The following is a 17,890-nucleotide window of genomic DNA, read 5'->3' as shown; positions in this document are numbered from 1 at the left end:
AGGGAACAGGCCCTGCATGTTGTGTTCTGTGTGCGGCATGAAACACTGTCGCCCATAAACTGCACATAGAGGGACCAAGTATGAAGTGACTCCAGATTCACATATTGAGATAGCCAGTGGTCCAGCACCTCTTCCTCTCCTCATTGCTCAGTGTGGACCCCACATAAAGAAACAGCCAGCAATGGGAGCCATGATCAAAGGAATGTCTCTCCCCATTTCAAATCCTTTCTGATAAAGGATTAGATCTGTTGCTTTTTCCATATACGTCTGACTCAGGAAATGGCAGTATTTCTCATAATTCACCCTTTACTATTCTAATTCATAAATAGTCATATATTCGAAGAACTAAGTGTTCCAATTCTGTGGTTTTTCTGTTTAGTATGGTGTGTTGTGCTGTCAGCTGAGACGAGGGAAACAAGCTGGGAACAAACTTTCAGGCAAAATGAGAGCCGGTATATGAATAAATGTTGGCTCAAATATAGTTGTGGTGCTTGGTTACCTTTTGGCTCCTTGCCCTCATAACCTGCACCAGGGGTGGGGATCCAGTGGCTCTCCAGATGTTGTTGATCTCGCAAGTCCTGTCGGCTGCAGTCGGCGCGGCCAGTGGTCAAGGATGATGGGAGTTGGGAGTCCCAACTTTGATTCTTTTTTTTAAAAAAAGTTGAGTCTAGAGGGGGTTAGACTTGATGACCCTCAGTGTCCCTTTCCAACTCTACAGTTCTATGTACCATTTTCCTTTCCTGTGCCCTTAGAAAAATCAGTGGTTTTTGATGCACCCAGTTCTGCTCAGAAAGTTAGTTTCTGGCAGCAGGGAGTTGTATGTTAGGGGTGCTGCTGCAGGAGGGTCACTAGCAAAACACTTCCATCTTATGAAGATATGAGGCATTCCCACGAGTCACACCTGCATAGGGAGAAAGTTATTTACCTGGCAACACACAGCTCACTCATTGTGCAGATTCCAATTTCAGTGTGTGAAGTAGCCTTGAGCTCCAAAAGTAGACTGCAGTTCCTTCAAGGCAGGATCAAAGCAGATTTAACACATTGTTTGGCTTATCTTTCATTTAACTAATCTTTCTGATTTGAAGACTTAGCCCTGCACCAGCTCGAACATCAGTGGCATAACACTTCACCCCAGCAGCTCTTCACGTGTCAAAAATCGGGACTTTGATTAAATGAAGGGACCGTGCAATTCCAAGATCGGTGGTGCATTTCCTCTGCCCCTAGGCAGAAAGAAAAATCCCATGTGGCTGCTGAAGAGAGATTTTCCATCCTTGCTTAACCTTTAAGCCAATTGCCTTGCCTGCTACAACTTAGAAGTGGTTTCTGTTCAGTCCTGAACAAATGTGCAGCAGCAATACTGAGGAAATGCCTAGAGGGCTCAGTTTTTTTTCACTGTTTCTTCCACTGTATCATAACCACGTTCTTGACCCTCAGCACCCACCCCATTCTTTTCCCCCTGCTGTCCTTATTGTGGGTGTTCTTTGCTACTTGCAGTTCACATTCTCCTCTTCCGCCCCCCCTCCGGCAGCTGGAGACTGCAGCCTAGGCTGTGGTAGATTTGTTCATGTTGCTGGTTTTCTGGTAAAGAGCATTCCTGTGCTTTGAAAGGAGGTGCTTGTGTTTTTTAAAGTGCAACATTTAGGTTGTAGACTTTGGTTAGAGGCTCAGTTAGGAGTTCAAATGCTTGTTCTAGGGGTTGTCAAGATGGAAAGGCGATTCCAACAGTTGGATAGTTGACATTCACTCTCCTGCATTCCCCATGCACAATTATGTATGAGATGCAGCCCTTTGCTCAGCTCAAGATAAATACACAGTTTATCCAAACAAGTTCTCCTCAGAGAAATTAATGGGCCTAATTTAGTAATGACAGCTACCGTATTTTCAGTAGGTCCACCCTGAGTGGTTGTATAAAAAAAATGCATCAAGCAATTTCATGCCGGCAACATTTTTTTTTTAAAAAAAAATGATTATGCATTGCAGCTTAGGTGATTTTTGACCCCTGCATGCTTGGGAGAATTAATGTTTGTTTATTTTTAGTTTTTATATTTCACTGTTTCCTCCAAGAACCTCAAGGTGGCATATACAGTTCTCCACCTCCTCATTTAATGCCACAACAACCCTATGAGGTAGGTTAGGCTGAAAAACAGTGACGGACCTAAGGCCAAACAGTGAATGTCATGGGGAAGTGGGGATTTGAATCCTGGTCTCCCAGGCCCTAGTGTACACTCTAACCACTATACCACACTGGCTCTAGGCAAATTTATATCGCATTGATCTGTTGCACTATGCTGGAATGGTGAAGCATTGCTTCCAATTGGCTGCTTGAGGGGATCGTTGCATATTGATCTTCAGTTTGTACATGCGTGCTTTCTCTCTGACTTTACAACATCTAAGCATATGTCCTTCGCATGCTGTTCCACTGCAAAAAGCTTTCATCACTAGTCGGAATATTCCATAAGGAAAAATGAGCAAAAAATGTGTACGATGGAATGCAAACAATGGTGTAACAGCAGCTCAAAAGCGCGACTATTGGGGGCTCTAAATATATTCATATATAACAAGGATAAATTGCACTTTCCATTTACTTGCAAATAAAGTGGTTTTTCCTTTTATGTAATTTTATTGGTTTGTCTTTGTTTAGTTTTTGATGACGGTGATGAAAGGACTTTGAGACGGACATCGTTGTGTCTGAAGGGAGAGAGGCACTTTGCCGAAAGTGAGGTAAGGCTGTTTCCCCCTAAAGCTGTAAACTTAACACCCTTTTTTTAAACTGGAAAATTAGCAAGTTGTCATATTTTCCCCTTCCTCTCCCAGACACTTGACCAACTGCCACTAACAAACCCAGAGCACTTTGGAACGCCGGTGATTGGGAAGAAATCCAACAGAGGAAGGAGATCCTCTCTTCCTGTGTGAGTGTGTGATGCCTTATTTTGGTAATAGTATTACTGGGCTTTTCTCAGACTTAATCTTTCCCTTGGACTGGAATGAGGAAGGCAGGTTTGGTGATGAGCTTAGAAGAAGTGTGCCTCCCTTGCAAGGAGCATAATGTTGTGCAATTACAATTTACTTTCCTTCTTTCCCCCCACAATCATACCACACACTGCTTCCTGAAATCCCCTAATTTTCAAGAGATTTGCCTTTCACCATACAAAGTTTCCTCAGAAGGATAGGCTACTCATTTCTTCTGATGCAAGCCAGAAGGTGACAGTCTTTGGACAAAGTGTATAAATGGTTTCTGAGATGGAGAAGTGTCTTGGGCTTCCTGTGTCCCTTCTTGCGTCAAGTCTCTTCTGAAATGGAAAGCACACTTGCCATTGAAATCCTCCTTGAGGATCTCACTGTTTGGTGGAGTTGCAGAAGTGGCTGAGAAACACAGTGACAGGAAGCATCTGGAACTTGGGTTTTAGGATTCTGCAGAAGTGTAGTGCTGCGTGGAATTCAGCATCCTGGAAGCCTTTTCTTCTTTAACTTTCTTCCTTCTGTTGCTGTGAAGTCAGACTTGAAAATGTGCTGGAGTTATCAGAATACAGGACCCTGCAAAAGCTCCTTGCCATTTAGGGATTAACAGAAGCTGAATTAATTATGCAAAGCTATTCACACTTTTTAATAATTTGTATGCATGCTGGCTTGTCTTGGTGTAGGACTTGAACTGTTTTTTGGTACACAGGGCTTCGAGTTTTTAAATCTCAAAAGATTTTAAAATGTGTACACACACACACACACACACACACACACACACACACACACATGCTGTATTTCAGGACAAAGCCTAAAATAACAACATAAAAATGTTCTGAAGTATATAGAAGTATGTATGTGAAGAAACACCCCCAAAGTAACAGGCAATAGAAGCCAAGCTGTATTTAAATCTCCCATATTAAAATTAGATAGAGGCATGCCTTGTTTTAGCTTGATTGTTAGAGAGGAGGAGGCTGTTTCGAGAATAGAAAATAGAAAAAGCATGGATATGAGAGGTAGAACAAAACAAAAATCAGCAGAATATAAGTTTGAGTGGAAAGAACAAGAATTAGGGCATAAGAGGGGACAAGGAGGAGATAAGGTTGAAGCACTTAAGTGCTTTAAGAGAAGGACTACAGTAGTGTTTTAAGAAGCTCCATTCAAGCCTTGATTCAAGCTTCCCTGGCAACAATAATTATTGGCAGTTTATTCTTGGAAGTGCTGAATTTCAGAACTAACTGTGGGCACAGAGAAGCTGTCTTTGCTGGGCCTATGTCACCAAGTAAAGCCCACACTGACTTGGAATCCTTTCGGGTATACGCTACATGGGTTGGTTGAGACACTTTTGAGAATAACAGCAGAGCCCAGCTGGCCCCATGGGCCCTCTGGCTTGCAGCCATGGCACCACCACACATGCAAGAGTTCTTGATTCTAGCCCCAGCACCTCTCGACAGCACAATGCACATATCACAGGATCAATCTTTAGTCGGCTGCATTAGGCCATTTCCCGCAAAAAGGATGAAGGTTGCAAAGTAAGAGCTGTTGAAGTGTCAAGGCCCATATAGAGGCTGTGACGAGGTTATGTGCTCCTATTAATCTCCACATTCGGGCTGTCTAAAATCACTGTATGTTTAACCCTCTAGTAATGAAGATGAAAAAGAGGAAGAAAGTAGTGAAGAGGATGATGACGATAAGAGACGACTTAACGATGAATTGCTTGGTAAAGTGGTCAGCGTGGCTTCCTGCTCTGAGGAGGCCGAGTGGTATCCAGCTTTGGTGAGTGAGAAATATTTAGGGGCTTTTATAATAGGACACAAAAGTCAGGTGCTTTTCAAAGGGAAGAACTGCAATGGGGCAAAATGCCTTTTGAAACCAGATTTGAGTGTAAAACAGCTTTGAGATCTTGTTCAGAGAAAGGTGACAATAAATAAAGCAATAAATAAACAATGCTCCTGGGTCTCCCAAGTTTAAGGAAATGCTTCTGGGGGGGGGATTAATGCATTAAGTCCATGTTGAAAATGTTTTTTTACATTCTTGGTAGTGCAACTCGTACTCATTCAGGTTCTGCTAACTGACTATAAACCTTCCTGGTAAATTCATTCAGTGGGGAAAATGCTGTTTCCTGTGGAACTTGTTTCTATAACATCTGCATCATCACTGAGATCCTGCTATAACTTCATGGCTACCTCCTCTAGTTCCCACCTTGCCCATTATCATAATTTAAGTACTTTGAATAGAAGTCCCTGAAATCCCACTTGACTGGCAGGGACCCTGCTCAACCCAGTGGGAGATACATCTTCCCCATCCCCAATTGTGGTTTCTGTGTGTGCTTCCCATGTGGTTTGAATGCTGTTCACGTCAAATGCAATTAGACGTATAATTTTTTTTAGCTAAAAGAAGCGTGCATTGTGGGTACCTAAAAGCTTTCATTTCTTAGCATGTTTCAGAAGGAAGATATACCTGTTTAGGTCGAACCTTCGGACTCATGATTAAGTTGGAGAAAATTTAGCTTTAGATGAAATCTTAATGTGTTACTCATTTGATTTGCCATGGTCATTCTTTTCATGGGTGGGTTTTTTGTGTGAAAGCAGCCTTTTTATTTAGATTTACTATGATTCCTCTTTTAGGTACATGTAAAATATGCGTGCATACACTAGGATTTTCCTTTTTTGCATTTGCAGAGCTCACTGTGCAGTCATTTGGACTGGGTTTTTTTAATCAGCATCATGATTTATGTCACTTGCGACAGAACCTATTCAGGTGAAGAGCAGGATATAAATGTTTATAAAAAGTCCTACCTGGAGGCTTGCAAGCCACAAAACAATAGGCAAGAAAGGGATGGGGAGGGGAAACAAGCCAACCTGGGCACCAATTCTTAAATATACAAAGTTGTTATTAAAGTGCTCAGTTTGAGTAGAAATAGTTTAGGAACTAGAGCAGCCTGATGGAATGGACCCAGTCTCTATCTCTCCTTCTGCTGCAGCCTGATGATAGTTGAGGAGAGGGGGAGCCAAATGGCAGTCAGTCTTCTTTTAGTTAAATATCTGGATTTGTATATAAATATGTATATTAATAGACAAGCGTTGAGGATTTAGGGATCACGGTCAATAGCGCATTGCTAATCCCTAGAGCTCCTGCATTTATATCAGAAGCAATACGATGGCCAGAAACAATTACAATGTGAAAAACTTTATGGAATGATTCAAAACATCAAAACTAACAAACTGAAGTCTCTGAAAGTCTCTGAAAGGCCTTCAATGAATCATGGTGCCAGACTTTACCCAGCAGAGAACAAGCAGTGAAGCTTCATATAATCAGCAAATGTCCAATTCTGATGTCCAACTCTGAACTCTGCTGAACAGTGTTTCCGGGTAACTCGTAAGTAGAAAGATAGGTAATTTCTTCATTAACCAATCTTTTTTTCGAATAGATATAATATACATGTGAATGAAAAATACTCTGGAGCAGTGCTCATGTGATTATATAGTCACTGTTGGTCAGTGAAGAAATTACCTATCTTTCTAATTACGAGTGTTGAACTAATTGGCTGATGAAGAATTCAACAAAACAATAGTTGTTATTGTAATTGCTTCTGGACATTGTGTTGCTTTTGATATTACTGACTCATATTGTGCAACACAGGGGTTTGTTTGCTCCTGCATTCATGGCAGTGAATTTTTTCTTAATGGTATAACTTTCCTAATGGGGAAAATGCGCTGGAATGCATGGAGTTCCTCAAGATGGGGGCAGGAGGAGTAGCATATATAATGTGTGCAAAATCGGAGGAAGTTAAAGATTTAAAAGCAGTAGGGTTCTGTGGCATTGTCACAGGAAGCAGCTATATTTAGTAGTAGTTCCCATAGCCCCCGGTGTTGTTTAACATGCATGCATCCCCTCTTCCGAGAAGAGGGTTTACTTAGTACAGTCCTTTCAGCCTCTCAAAACAGTGGGAATGAGCTGCCCGATCATGTGGTGCTGGTGTGCATTTAGAATGCATGACTGGCAAACGACAACACCCTCAATAAAGTAGGATGATTTTACTCTATGAATAAGCTTCCCTTTTCAAACTTATAGGCTTGAATCTCCTGATGCTTGCACATTAAAGTTAACAAATTATTTCTGATGAAGAGCTTGGCACTGAAGAAGCTGACCAGGATAACAAAGAATATAGAAAGTTCCTTATACCGCTGTCCTATCTAGCCCTGTATTGTCTACACTGACTGGCAGTGATTCATGAGGGTTTAATGCAGGCAGTCTTTCCCTGCCGTACCTGGAAGTACTGGGATTAGACCGGATGCATGCAAAGCAGGTCCTCTGCCACTGAGCTATGACCCTTCCCCAATCAAATCTCTCTTAACTGTGAAACCTGAGCAAGTTTGATCTTGGGAGTACATATGCAAATGATGATGATGAAATTTATTACGGTCCCAGACCAGATTCACATACCGTACCAAGCGAACATAAAGCACAATAGAATTATGTTTGAATTAACAATCGAATATGACTACAGTGGTACCTCTAGTTAAGAACTTAATTTGTTCTGGAGGTCCGTTCTTAACCTGAAGCACCACTTTAGCTAATGGGGCCTCCTGCTGCCACCGCGCCACGGGAACACAATTTCTGTTTTCATCCTGAAGCAAAGTTCTTAACTTGAGGTACTAATTCTGGGTTAGCGGAGTGTTTGTAACCCGAGGCACCACTGTATAAACCATACGAATATGACAGCCATTAGAAATGTGGTTTAGGTCTTAGTCTCTAAAATATTATCTAGAGTTTGCATATGTAATCTCATAGTTGTGCTTGTTGTACAGGTGGGGGAGTAGAGATCTTGGCTGCAGTTGTTATATACACATGATTTTAATGATGGAAACTTAGTGGATTGTGTGTCTTGTTTTGTAAGGGGTTCTGAATACAGTAATAGCATAATAATTGCCCTTAGGGATCAGATCAGTCTCCTTTTGAAGATATCTTATTGCCTTTCTGACAGTAACTAACCAAATGCCACATAGACTGTACAGCTGGTGGCCTTTCCTCAAGTTTGTTGGCAGCATCTGATATATTGCATATTGTCTCTGAATATATTTAGCCATCATAGCTTATAACCAATGTGGCATCTATCCTCCAGGAATTTGCTAATTTTTAAAGAAATAATAATATTGAGGCTGTTATTTCCTCTTATATCTTTATTGCTCATGGTGTGAAATGCTTTCTCTGTCATGAACTTACTGCTATTTTAACTGGGTGATCTCCAGCATTATGAGAGATGGAAGAAAAAATTATCTCCCCACAGTGTCATTATCTAGTGGATTTATTCTGGAAAATAAAATGCTGCTATTAGGAGTTGCCATAACAGAGGTAAAACATGATGTATGAAACCTCCCCCCCCCCTTTAGTAGGAGGAATTTTAAAAAATCCTCAATGCCATGTGTTCTGTTTGAAACTTCAGGTCTTATCTCCCAGCTGCAGCGATGACATTGCAGTGAAAAAGGACCAGTGTTTAGTGAGATCTTTTTCAGATTCCAAATTGTGAGTAGTTTTTCTAGACATCTCTCTATCTCTCAGGTTTGGTGTGTTGCAAAATAAATACATAATCAACTGACAAGTTAAAGTTCAGTGGTTTAACTTAGCCCTCTTCCAAAGTCAGAACCTTTTCTACATAATCCTATTGTCAAGAGTTAATGCAGGAAGGACATAATTAAGGTAGCAGACTAAATTCCACCAGTGATCATGGAATTTAACAGGATATTCTTAATTAGGGTATTCCAAAAGGTAAGCATAATTCTTCACTAGGGTGATCAATTTTGTGTTAAAGTTTAATATACAACACTATCTTGCCTTTGTGGCATGTAAATTTTCAGCTGTAAGCTATTAAGTGTGAAGCTACCAAAATAATTTTGGAAGTGTGTTTAAAACTCACAATCCATTTGCTCCTTATATTTTTCCTACTTTTTATACAATATGCGATGGAATTTTCACAAGACTTCTTGCCCCAACCCCTCATTCAGAAAGGCTTCCCACTGAAAAAGAACCAATTAGGGTACAGACCTACCAGGACAGTTACAAGATATTTCACATTTGTCTTTTTGCCTTATTTTTAAAATAACAAAAAAATTAAGGACTATGATGATGATGATGATGATGATTAGCTATGTCAGATTAAGTTATATTGATGCTGACTTCCATGCCCAGAGCACCTTATTACTTCCTTGTTGGTATTTGGACACTTAGCTTGACGAAGCTGCCTTCAGGTGAACAGTTATTTCCCTTGCCTGAACATCTGAACTCTTCCGTACTGTGAGAATGCAAGTAAAAAAATGAAATACATTGAAGGATGCTGTCCATTATAGAGGAACATGTACTTATTAGGCTTTTTCACAAATGATTTCTGTTTTGTTTGTAATTTTAAAAAATGCATGTCAAGAATGCTTTGATGGTGTTTCCTGCTCAGCAGGGGGTTGGACTGGATGGCCCTTGTGGTCTCTTCCAACTCTATGATTCTATGTCGCCAAAAGTTAAATACAGCTGCCCAATTTTCCCATTGATTGCTTTGCACTTACTGTCTTCTGCATTGGACTTCCTTTTGGCAGAAAAAAGGGCACAAATGAAAACAAAATGAATAATATTTTACTTTTTGTATTTAATTATTGCATACCAGATATAAGATGGCATTGGAAAATAGTGTTCTTAACTTGCAACCTCATGGACTGTTCACCTAGTTCTAGTTGCTTTACTGATAAAGGCTTGCAACTATAATATGTATCCCTATAACTCATTAATTAGTGGTGCGGGAGAGCCATACAGGAGTATGGCATGCATTTCAGATTACAGTAATCAGACAGAAGCACTGCATCACCTGCATTAATTCATGTAGAAACATCTTCATATAGATGGATGGTCCCTGCCCATAGGTTAACTTTAGTAAATTTAAGCTTTGGGGTAACCTGTTCAGCTGTTTAAAAATGAATATCGGTGCAAATGCATGGTATCAAAGATAACAATTATTGTTATTCAAAAATGAATGTGGCATATTTAATCCAATTAAACAATTCTCTTGCAGTTATTCAGTAGCAAGAAAGGACATTGAGGAATTAGACATCTTAAACGTTACAAAATCTGAGTTGTCTTCTAGAAAAGGTAAATTTCAAAAGTTACTGTTTAAACTGTTTACGAAAGCAAATTAGTTATGCAATATAAGAGTTTTCGTAGGGACGGAATCCACATGGTCCCAGGGCAGGCCCATCCACTTGCAGAGGGAGGGAGGGAGAGACCAGAAGGCAGGCCTGTTCACAAAGTACAGGTTATTGATTGTGGGTTTAATGACATACAAATGTGTGTACCCTAATTCTGTCATGAAAAGCAGCCTGGGTAGGGAGACATCTGAAGGGATGAAGCAGTGAGGGGCAGGTGCTTAATACTTTCTCCACTTGTTACTTTCCCTTTTTGATTCCCCTTGTCCAGCAGCCTTTTTCTGGTGTGTTGCTAAGGGGGAAAACGGATGTCAGGAAGCATGTGTGCTGTGAGAACAAAAAGGATAGTTGCAGCTGAAAAATGATATCCAGTGAAAGGCTTCTCCCACCTGACCCTGCTTATCTGTCCCCACTCACAGCTGCTTTTCTTGATAATGGGCCATGTCTGTTTTATTAAAAGTGTTCGCATCTAATCTGTAGTTAGGTTCTATTAAGGATAATGAAGCACATAAGTGTTGTAGGCAGTTCATATAGATTGCAAGGAGTAGAATTCCTAACAGAATGGAAATGTCCATGTGGTTATTCGGTGGCCAGTGTGCAGCAGAAGTGTCCCTAGAATCAAGGATTTGTGGCACACCTGGGTGTGAGCAGTAGAGCCCATAAATCTGACCATAACAGTTAGGCTGCATATATTTCTGTTTCCAGCCCACATTGAAACAGCTGGAAAGGAAAATGCACGAATGTGGCCATTCTTGCAGTAGATTTTATAAAGGAATCTTCCCTGTCAAGCAATATACAGTGGTACCTTGGTTCTTGAACGTTTCCATTGTCGAACGTTTCGGAAATTGAACGCTGAAAACCTGGAAGTAAATGCTTCCGTTTTCGAACGTGCCTCATAAGTCAAACGGCTTCCACTGCGTGTTTTTCAATTTTCTCAACTGAATTCACAAACAGCCCTTTGCGCCTCAGCTTTCAAACGTTTTGGAACTTGAACGGTCTTCCAGAACGGATTATGTTCGAGAACCAAGGTACCACTGTACAATTTTCTGGTTATCACGGGTACTTGATTTGCAATTTTTGAGTATTATACTTCTAGGATAATGAATGTTATAGTGGGATACTAATTGTTTGACTCTTTGCAGAAGGTGAGCATTATTTAAGATGTTAGACTAGTATTACCAGTAGATACCCTGGTAACAAATGCCTAGGTTTTAGGGTGTGCTGACATCTTGGATGTCATATATTGAAAGCGGCAAGTTATGAGTGAAATCAGATAGGAGTGTAAAAATACTGTAGGGCAGAAATGTATGTTATCTATATTCATGTGAGCCAAGTTTGTACAGTGACACAAATGCTAGGATGCTCTCAAGAACCTGACAGGCTTTTGGGACTCCAAGGACAAACATTTATTCTGGTATTAGCTTTGAGGTCCAGGGCTACTTTGTCAAATGTTGGTGTAACTAACCCCACATTTTAGTTGATATGTATGTGTGTGGGTGATGCGGGGAGGAAAAATCCTGCTCTTTTTGGGGGGGGGATGTCGGTGGAGAATTGATTCCATCTGGTTAGGGAGGCTATAGCTTAGTGGCAGAGCTCACTTTATTGCATGTAGAAAGTCCTAATTCCAATCTCTAGTACAGTACTGTATCTCCAGTTGAAAGAATCTTGAAAATATCTGCACCCCAAAACATGGAGGAATGCTGCCATTAAAAATTGGCATTACTGAACCAATAGTCAATCTTCATTTGAGGCAGCTTTTTATGGTGTGGAATATGTTCTTCTAGTCTGCAATAATCATAAACCCTGCATTATGGTGTGAGAGCTTTGGTTGTGTTTTAACTAAGCCTTGTAAACATCAAGATGATTAAAGGAATGCTGAGGGTTAAACATTCCACATTGTAGGAACTGAAGAATTTACTCTTAAATGAAGGTTGTGAATTCTATGCTACTAGTAGTTGTAAGAAAGGTAATCATGTCTTCAGATTAATTTGGTATATGCCCCTTGGAAGTGCCCCTTTATTTTATTATTTTATTTTGGCATTAGTGTCTCACCTTCCACTTGATAACCCAATACAGTGGAACCTCGGTTTACGAACACCTTGGTTTACAAATCTTCGGTTTACGAACGCCGCGGACCCATCTGGAACGGATTAATTCACTTTCCATTACTTTCAATGGGAAAGTTCGCTTCAGTTTATGAACGCTTCAGTTTATGAACAGACTTCCGGAATCAATTACACCCATGCTTCGGGTTAAGTACGCTTCAGGTTGAGTACTCTGCGGACCCGTCTGGAACGGATTAATCTACTTTCCATTACTTTCAATGGGAAAGTTCGCTTCAGTTTATGAACGCTTCAGTTTAAGTACTCCACGGACCGTCTGGAACAGATTAATCCACTTTCCAGTACTTTCAATGGGAAAGTTCATTTCAGTTTATGAACGCTTCAATTTATGAACAGACTTCCGGAACCAATTGTGTTCATAAACCGAGGTACCACTGTATTGAATTTGTGACCTTAACATATGGCTGAAAAAGGAGCAAGGATAGCGCCAATTGGTAATAATGCAGTTTTGATTCTTAGTACCTTGAATGAGTAAGCACGGGACGTTTTCCTCCGAAGGGTTACAAGAGGCGAGCGTCTTCTTCAGTCTGAAAGTTATACCTTCGAATTGGAAGATGGATATGCGTGAAATCCTGGAGTCCTCCAGCAGTGATGAAGAAGATGGCGGTGAGCCTGGGAGTGATGAAGAGGAAGACAAAAGAGAACATAAGGAGGAAGAAGTAGTGGTGAGTGGTTTGGCTTTCCTTTGTACACATGTGTAACTTAATATGCTCCACATATAATAGAGCTCCTCAAATGACTGAAAATAATTTCAAGGAAAAAATTAGCTTGATTCTACAGATTGATCCTGTGGTCCTCCAGATGTGACAGCTAGCGTGGCCAGTTGTCAGGGATAATGGATTTACACTCTAGCAACATCTGGATGACCACAAGTTACGCTAAGACCAGACCATGTCATTACCGAGGAGGCAGGCTTAGTCGTTGTTTGAGGACTATCCCTGCCTCCAGGCCTGGTCCTGACCAGAAGGATACTGGAATCAGCAAGGGAAACCCACATGACCTGAAAGTGATGCTGTGTAATGCCAGGTCAATGATGAACAAAACCACTGCCATCCACGACCTGATTGTGGATGGAGGATTTGACCTGGCATGTGTGACAGAGACTGAAGTACTGTTTCTGGGGGACAGGGGGCGGGCGGGTGTGGGGGACTCCCTGGTCCTGAATGGGATAAGTGTGCCCCTGAGGGACCAGGTGCGCAGCCTGGGAGTCATTTTTGACTCACAGCTGTCCATGGAGGCGCAGGTTAATTCTGTGTCCAGGGCGGATGTCTACCAGCTCCATCTGGTATGCAGGCTGAGACCCTACGTGCCCGCAGACTGTCTCACCAGAGTGGTGCATGCTCTGGTTATCTCCCGCTTGGACTACTGCAATGCCCTCTACGTGGGCTACCTTTGAAGGTGACCCGGAAACTGCAATTAATCCAGAATGCGACAGCCAGACTGGGGTCTGGGAGCAGCTGTTGGGACCACATAACACTGGTCCTGAGAGATCTACATTGGCTCCCAGTAACGTTTCCGGGCACAATTCAAAGTCTTGGTGCTGACCTTTAAAGCCCTAAACGGCCTCAGTCCTGTATACCTGAAGGAGCGTCTCCACCCCCATCGTTCAGCCCGGACACTGAGGTCCAGCGCCGAGGGCCTTCTGGCGGTTCCCTCACTGCGAGAAGCAAAGCTACAGGGAACCAGGCAGAGGGCCTTCTCGGTAGTGGCACCCGCCCTGTGGAACGCCCTCCCATCAGAGATCAGAGAGAGAAACAACTACCTGACATTTAGAAAATACCTAAAGGCAGCCCTGTTTAGGGAAGTTTTTAATCTGTGATATTTTAATGTATTTTAATGTGTGTTGGAAGCCACCCAGAGTGGCGGGGGGGCGGACCCGCCCAGATGGGCGGGGTATAAATTTATTATTATTATTATTATTATTACTCCAGCTATAGATACTTAAATGGAAGCAAATACCAAAATCATCTGCTGTGTTTGCAGTGGAAGTCAGTGGAAGGAGCTAGTGAAAGCTCCAGATTCCCATGCTCCCATTCTAAGAAGCATGTCTCCTTCTGGTGGTTGGCTGTTTCTTCCTTTTAACAGCTCTGAGGTATATGACATCTCCCTGTCTGAAAACTGGTTTGGGGAGTAAGTGCTGCCTAGCTAACAAGAATAAAAAGCATATAATATCCTATTTGATCATGTGCGAGAGATGCAGAGAGTAGCAGGGGAATATTTCAGCCCATCTTTGGATGGTTTCCCCACTGCAACTGGAAACTGTAGGAAACTGACCTAACAGATACTGAACACAAGAGGAATGTTCTTACCTTTTTCACATGTTCCTGTGAAAGAGGATTCCATTTGTTACTTTGAGCAATTTCTTTCCAGGTTACTTTCCATAGCTTAGATGAGGGCACATTTTGATAAATACTAGGCTTGAAAATCAAGATTTCAGAGAGTTACTATTTCAGGAAATTAAAATTCCTTTAAAAAAAGACTGAAGGCCATTTTGAATGAGCATGGCTTTTCCTGTGGCATGTTATGATGATACTGCACATAATTTTCTTAATAAGTTGCATTATTTTGCGCTCCTGGGATGCAGAACCAGGTGGAAAATGCATGTGTGTGTGTTATAGGTAGTAGACAACGGTAACAGGATGGGGGGGTGGGGGTGGAGATAGACTTTTTAAAAATGTTTCTTCTGCATGCAATAACAATGGTACATAAGAACAGCCTGCTAGATCAGGCCAATTGTTCATCTAGTCTAGCATCGTTTTCTCACAATGGCCACCTAGAACCCTATGTGAAGTCATTGGTAGCCTGACCCTCCATGAATTTGTCTAATCTTTTAAAACCGTCAAAGTTGGCCACCACTACATCTTGTGGGAGCGAATTCAATAGTTTTACAATGTACAATGTACTTTCTTTTGTCTTTCCTGAATCTTCCAACCAGGTGCAAGGAGATGTCTGTGGTTTTTTAGCTGAACCTCATTTTAGTTTGGGACAGCATTAGAACACTTGAAGGCTACTTAACTAACTCTCAGCTGCACTTCACTGAAGTTACTGCAGGGGAGATGCAGATTATATTCACACTAATGCAAAATACGTGTAGTCTGAAGAGCTAAAATACAAATATTGCAGACAATTGAAGGCAGAATTTCTATCCTGATATGCACAAGAGTCATTGTGCTTCAAGGAGGAGGCAGGAATTTCCATACTCAGGTTCCCAAGGTTCAGATCATATGTTCGTTCCCCAACCTTACTCCCTAGAATCAGCTATCCCCCGCTTCGCCCTATAGTTATAGCTATTGTTTCTCTTAATTTTATGTGGTTATATTTACATTATTGCCTATCCCAGCCATCAGTGATGAAGCCTCAGGACTCCAAGCAATTGTGGTTTCTCTCAGTACTCTGTCCAGCAGTGAAGGAATCAATCTTCAGGGTATACTGAAGGTATAAACTTCAGGGTAAACTTGAGTTCCTCTAACTTTTTCTTTCTGCATCCATGAAGAGTGGACTCAGCATCTTCAAATAAAGCTGCTTGGGGTCCGTCCGTCCCAGCAAATCATAATGTTGCTCTTATACCATGGCTTCGAAGAACTCTTTAAGGCTGCATCCACATAATACATTTAAAGCACATTCTCCCCTGACACCCCCCCAAAAAAAAGAATAATGGGAACTATATTTTAAGAGTGATGGTTCTTAGATGGGAGGGGAATACTTTAAATTTATTGTGTATATGCAACTTAAATCTACCACTGTGTTCTTGATCTCCTTTTCGCAGATTTTTGTTGACTTCCCTCCAATAAGATTTGCTTATTTTTTTGTTCATACTTTTAGCCCACTCTTCACCAGATGGTCCCAGGGTATGTTACAAAAAAGTTTTCATTGAGAGATCTCTCCTCACACACCCTCTGATTTTTTGAAAAGTACAGTGCTGGAGCTGACTGGTGGAGTAAATGGGATAGTTACCACGGGGGTCATCTGTGGACACATTTTCAACCCAGAGAAACCATTGTGGATACCAAGCCCACACCACCAAGCACACAAATTAGTTTACAAAAGGAAGACTATATATTACAATCATGAAAATAAATTTATTGAGAGGTGAGCCTTATTCGTTTTTTGCATGATAAAGCAAGAGATGAAATACCACATAACTTATTCACATTCCCGTAATGCTATGCAATCTTCTCCCTTCTTTACAAAATAACACTTTTTGGCTTAATAGAAGCTTCATTCCTGAAATGTAAAATGCGAAAATAAAAATGTGCCAAGACTGTGTAAATTATTTCTAAAGCATTGGCATAAAATGATCAAAATGCCCCACCAAAGAACCCTAATGCCTCTGTTTTGAACCAACTGCAGTTTCTGGGGTGTCTTTAAAGGTAGCACCCATGCACACCGAGTTGTGAATAGTCTAAACTGGATGTTAACCAGCTGCAAAGTCCTAGAACGGATGGGGATTTTGTGGCCCTCCAAATGCCCCATCACCTCCAACTGTTGGCCGTGATGACTCGAGTCAACGAGGGTTGGGATCCAACAGCATCTGAAGTTCATCTGAAAACAGGAGCACCATTTGTCATATTGGATCTCTCTGGCAGGACCATTAATGCTTCTGCTGTGTTAACCCCTTAGGTGTGTGGTGCACCGTCTGTTTTATCAGAGAATGTAAATACTGAAAGAGGTGATTGCCTTCTCATGCAGCCATGTTTGTTTTTCTTTTTGAAAAGACCAATTCCATGCATCTCGGCAGGTTCAGTGTTACCTGTGAGTTCATGAAGAGAGCCTTTCATAGCTGCCAAGTTATCCCTTTTTTTAAGGGATTTTCTTTTATGCTGAATAGGCTTCCTCGCGAGAAAAGGGAAAACTTGGCAGCTATGGAGCCTTTAGCAAGCTGGTGTTCCCTTGGATGGTCATTCTGTGAAATTCATTCCTGGCTGAAGTCAAACAGGCCTCCTCCTCCCTCGTATGAGCAATTATTTCTTTATTTAAGCTTTTCTGACTCCTTGGTTAATCTTAACTTTTATTCCTCTTGTCTTCCTCTTGCAACCTCATTGCACACTGCTTAGAAATAAGTTTGGCCTCCCTTCACAAAGTCCACCCTTCAAGGGCATTAAGTGATTTTAATAGAAACTGGAAGAACAAATTAAGGCTTCATTCGGCTTGCCAATCAGGTGTCTCTCTTGGGACAGTTGTTCTACTGCTCTCTTGGGTCTCCTCCTATAACAGTGATAGGGAACCGGTGACCCCAGACATTCTTGGACCCCATCCGTCGGCCATGCTTATTGAGGTTGATGAGAGATGGAGGTCCAGCTGCATCTGGAGAACAACACGTTCATTCTCCAGTTGCCTTTTCTGTAGCTTGTGGTTCCCACTTTAGGGCTTCAAGCCAGAAGCAGGATTTCTGAGGAGGCAGTTTAGAGAGTGACCAACCAGGGTGGCTTCACCTGCTACAAATGGGCACATATGGCATTGGAGTTGGCCCAGTTTATAAACACAGGTTAGCAGCCCGAATTCCTTGGCCTGACTGCCTTTTGTGGATGGGGGATGAGGACTATTTTGGAGGAAACAATGGTTAGTGAGACCTCTGTTATTCGCTGCGTGCTGCCATGCCCCATCCTTGGTGGACCTTAAAGC

General features: G+C 41.6%; 1 protein-coding gene across 5 annotated transcripts in view; it reads left to right on the top strand.

Moving 5' to 3' along the window:
- The window catches only part of ARID4A (AT-rich interaction domain 4A), a 61,333-nt gene that overhangs the window by 12,774 nt on the left and 30,669 nt on the right, over positions 1-17,890 (top strand). For 4 of the 5 annotated variants that reach the window (XM_088674369.1, XM_035103943.3, XM_060271136.2 and 1 more), the window contains 6 exons: positions 2,642-2,721; positions 2,815-2,909; positions 4,602-4,734; positions 8,405-8,484; positions 10,016-10,092; positions 12,767-12,933. In XM_088674369.1, coding sequence (XP_088530495.1) covers positions 2,642-2,721; positions 2,815-2,909; positions 4,602-4,734; positions 8,405-8,484; positions 10,016-10,092; positions 12,767-12,933 — 632 coding nt within the window. Of the gene's footprint in view, positions 1-2,641; positions 2,722-2,814; positions 2,910-4,601; positions 4,735-8,404; positions 8,485-10,015; positions 10,093-12,727; positions 12,934-17,890 lie in introns of those variants that run through there. The other variant, XM_088674374.1, reaches the window with a different exon arrangement.

This window comes from Zootoca vivipara, chromosome 1 (assembly GCF_965207765.1).
Source record: "Zootoca vivipara chromosome 1, rZooViv2.hap1.1, whole genome shotgun sequence".
Taxonomy (NCBI): Eukaryota; Metazoa; Chordata; class Lepidosauria; order Squamata; family Lacertidae; genus Zootoca; species Zootoca vivipara.
The sequence above is the reverse complement of the archived record's forward strand: the minus strand, read 5'-3'. Positions and strand labels throughout refer to the sequence as shown.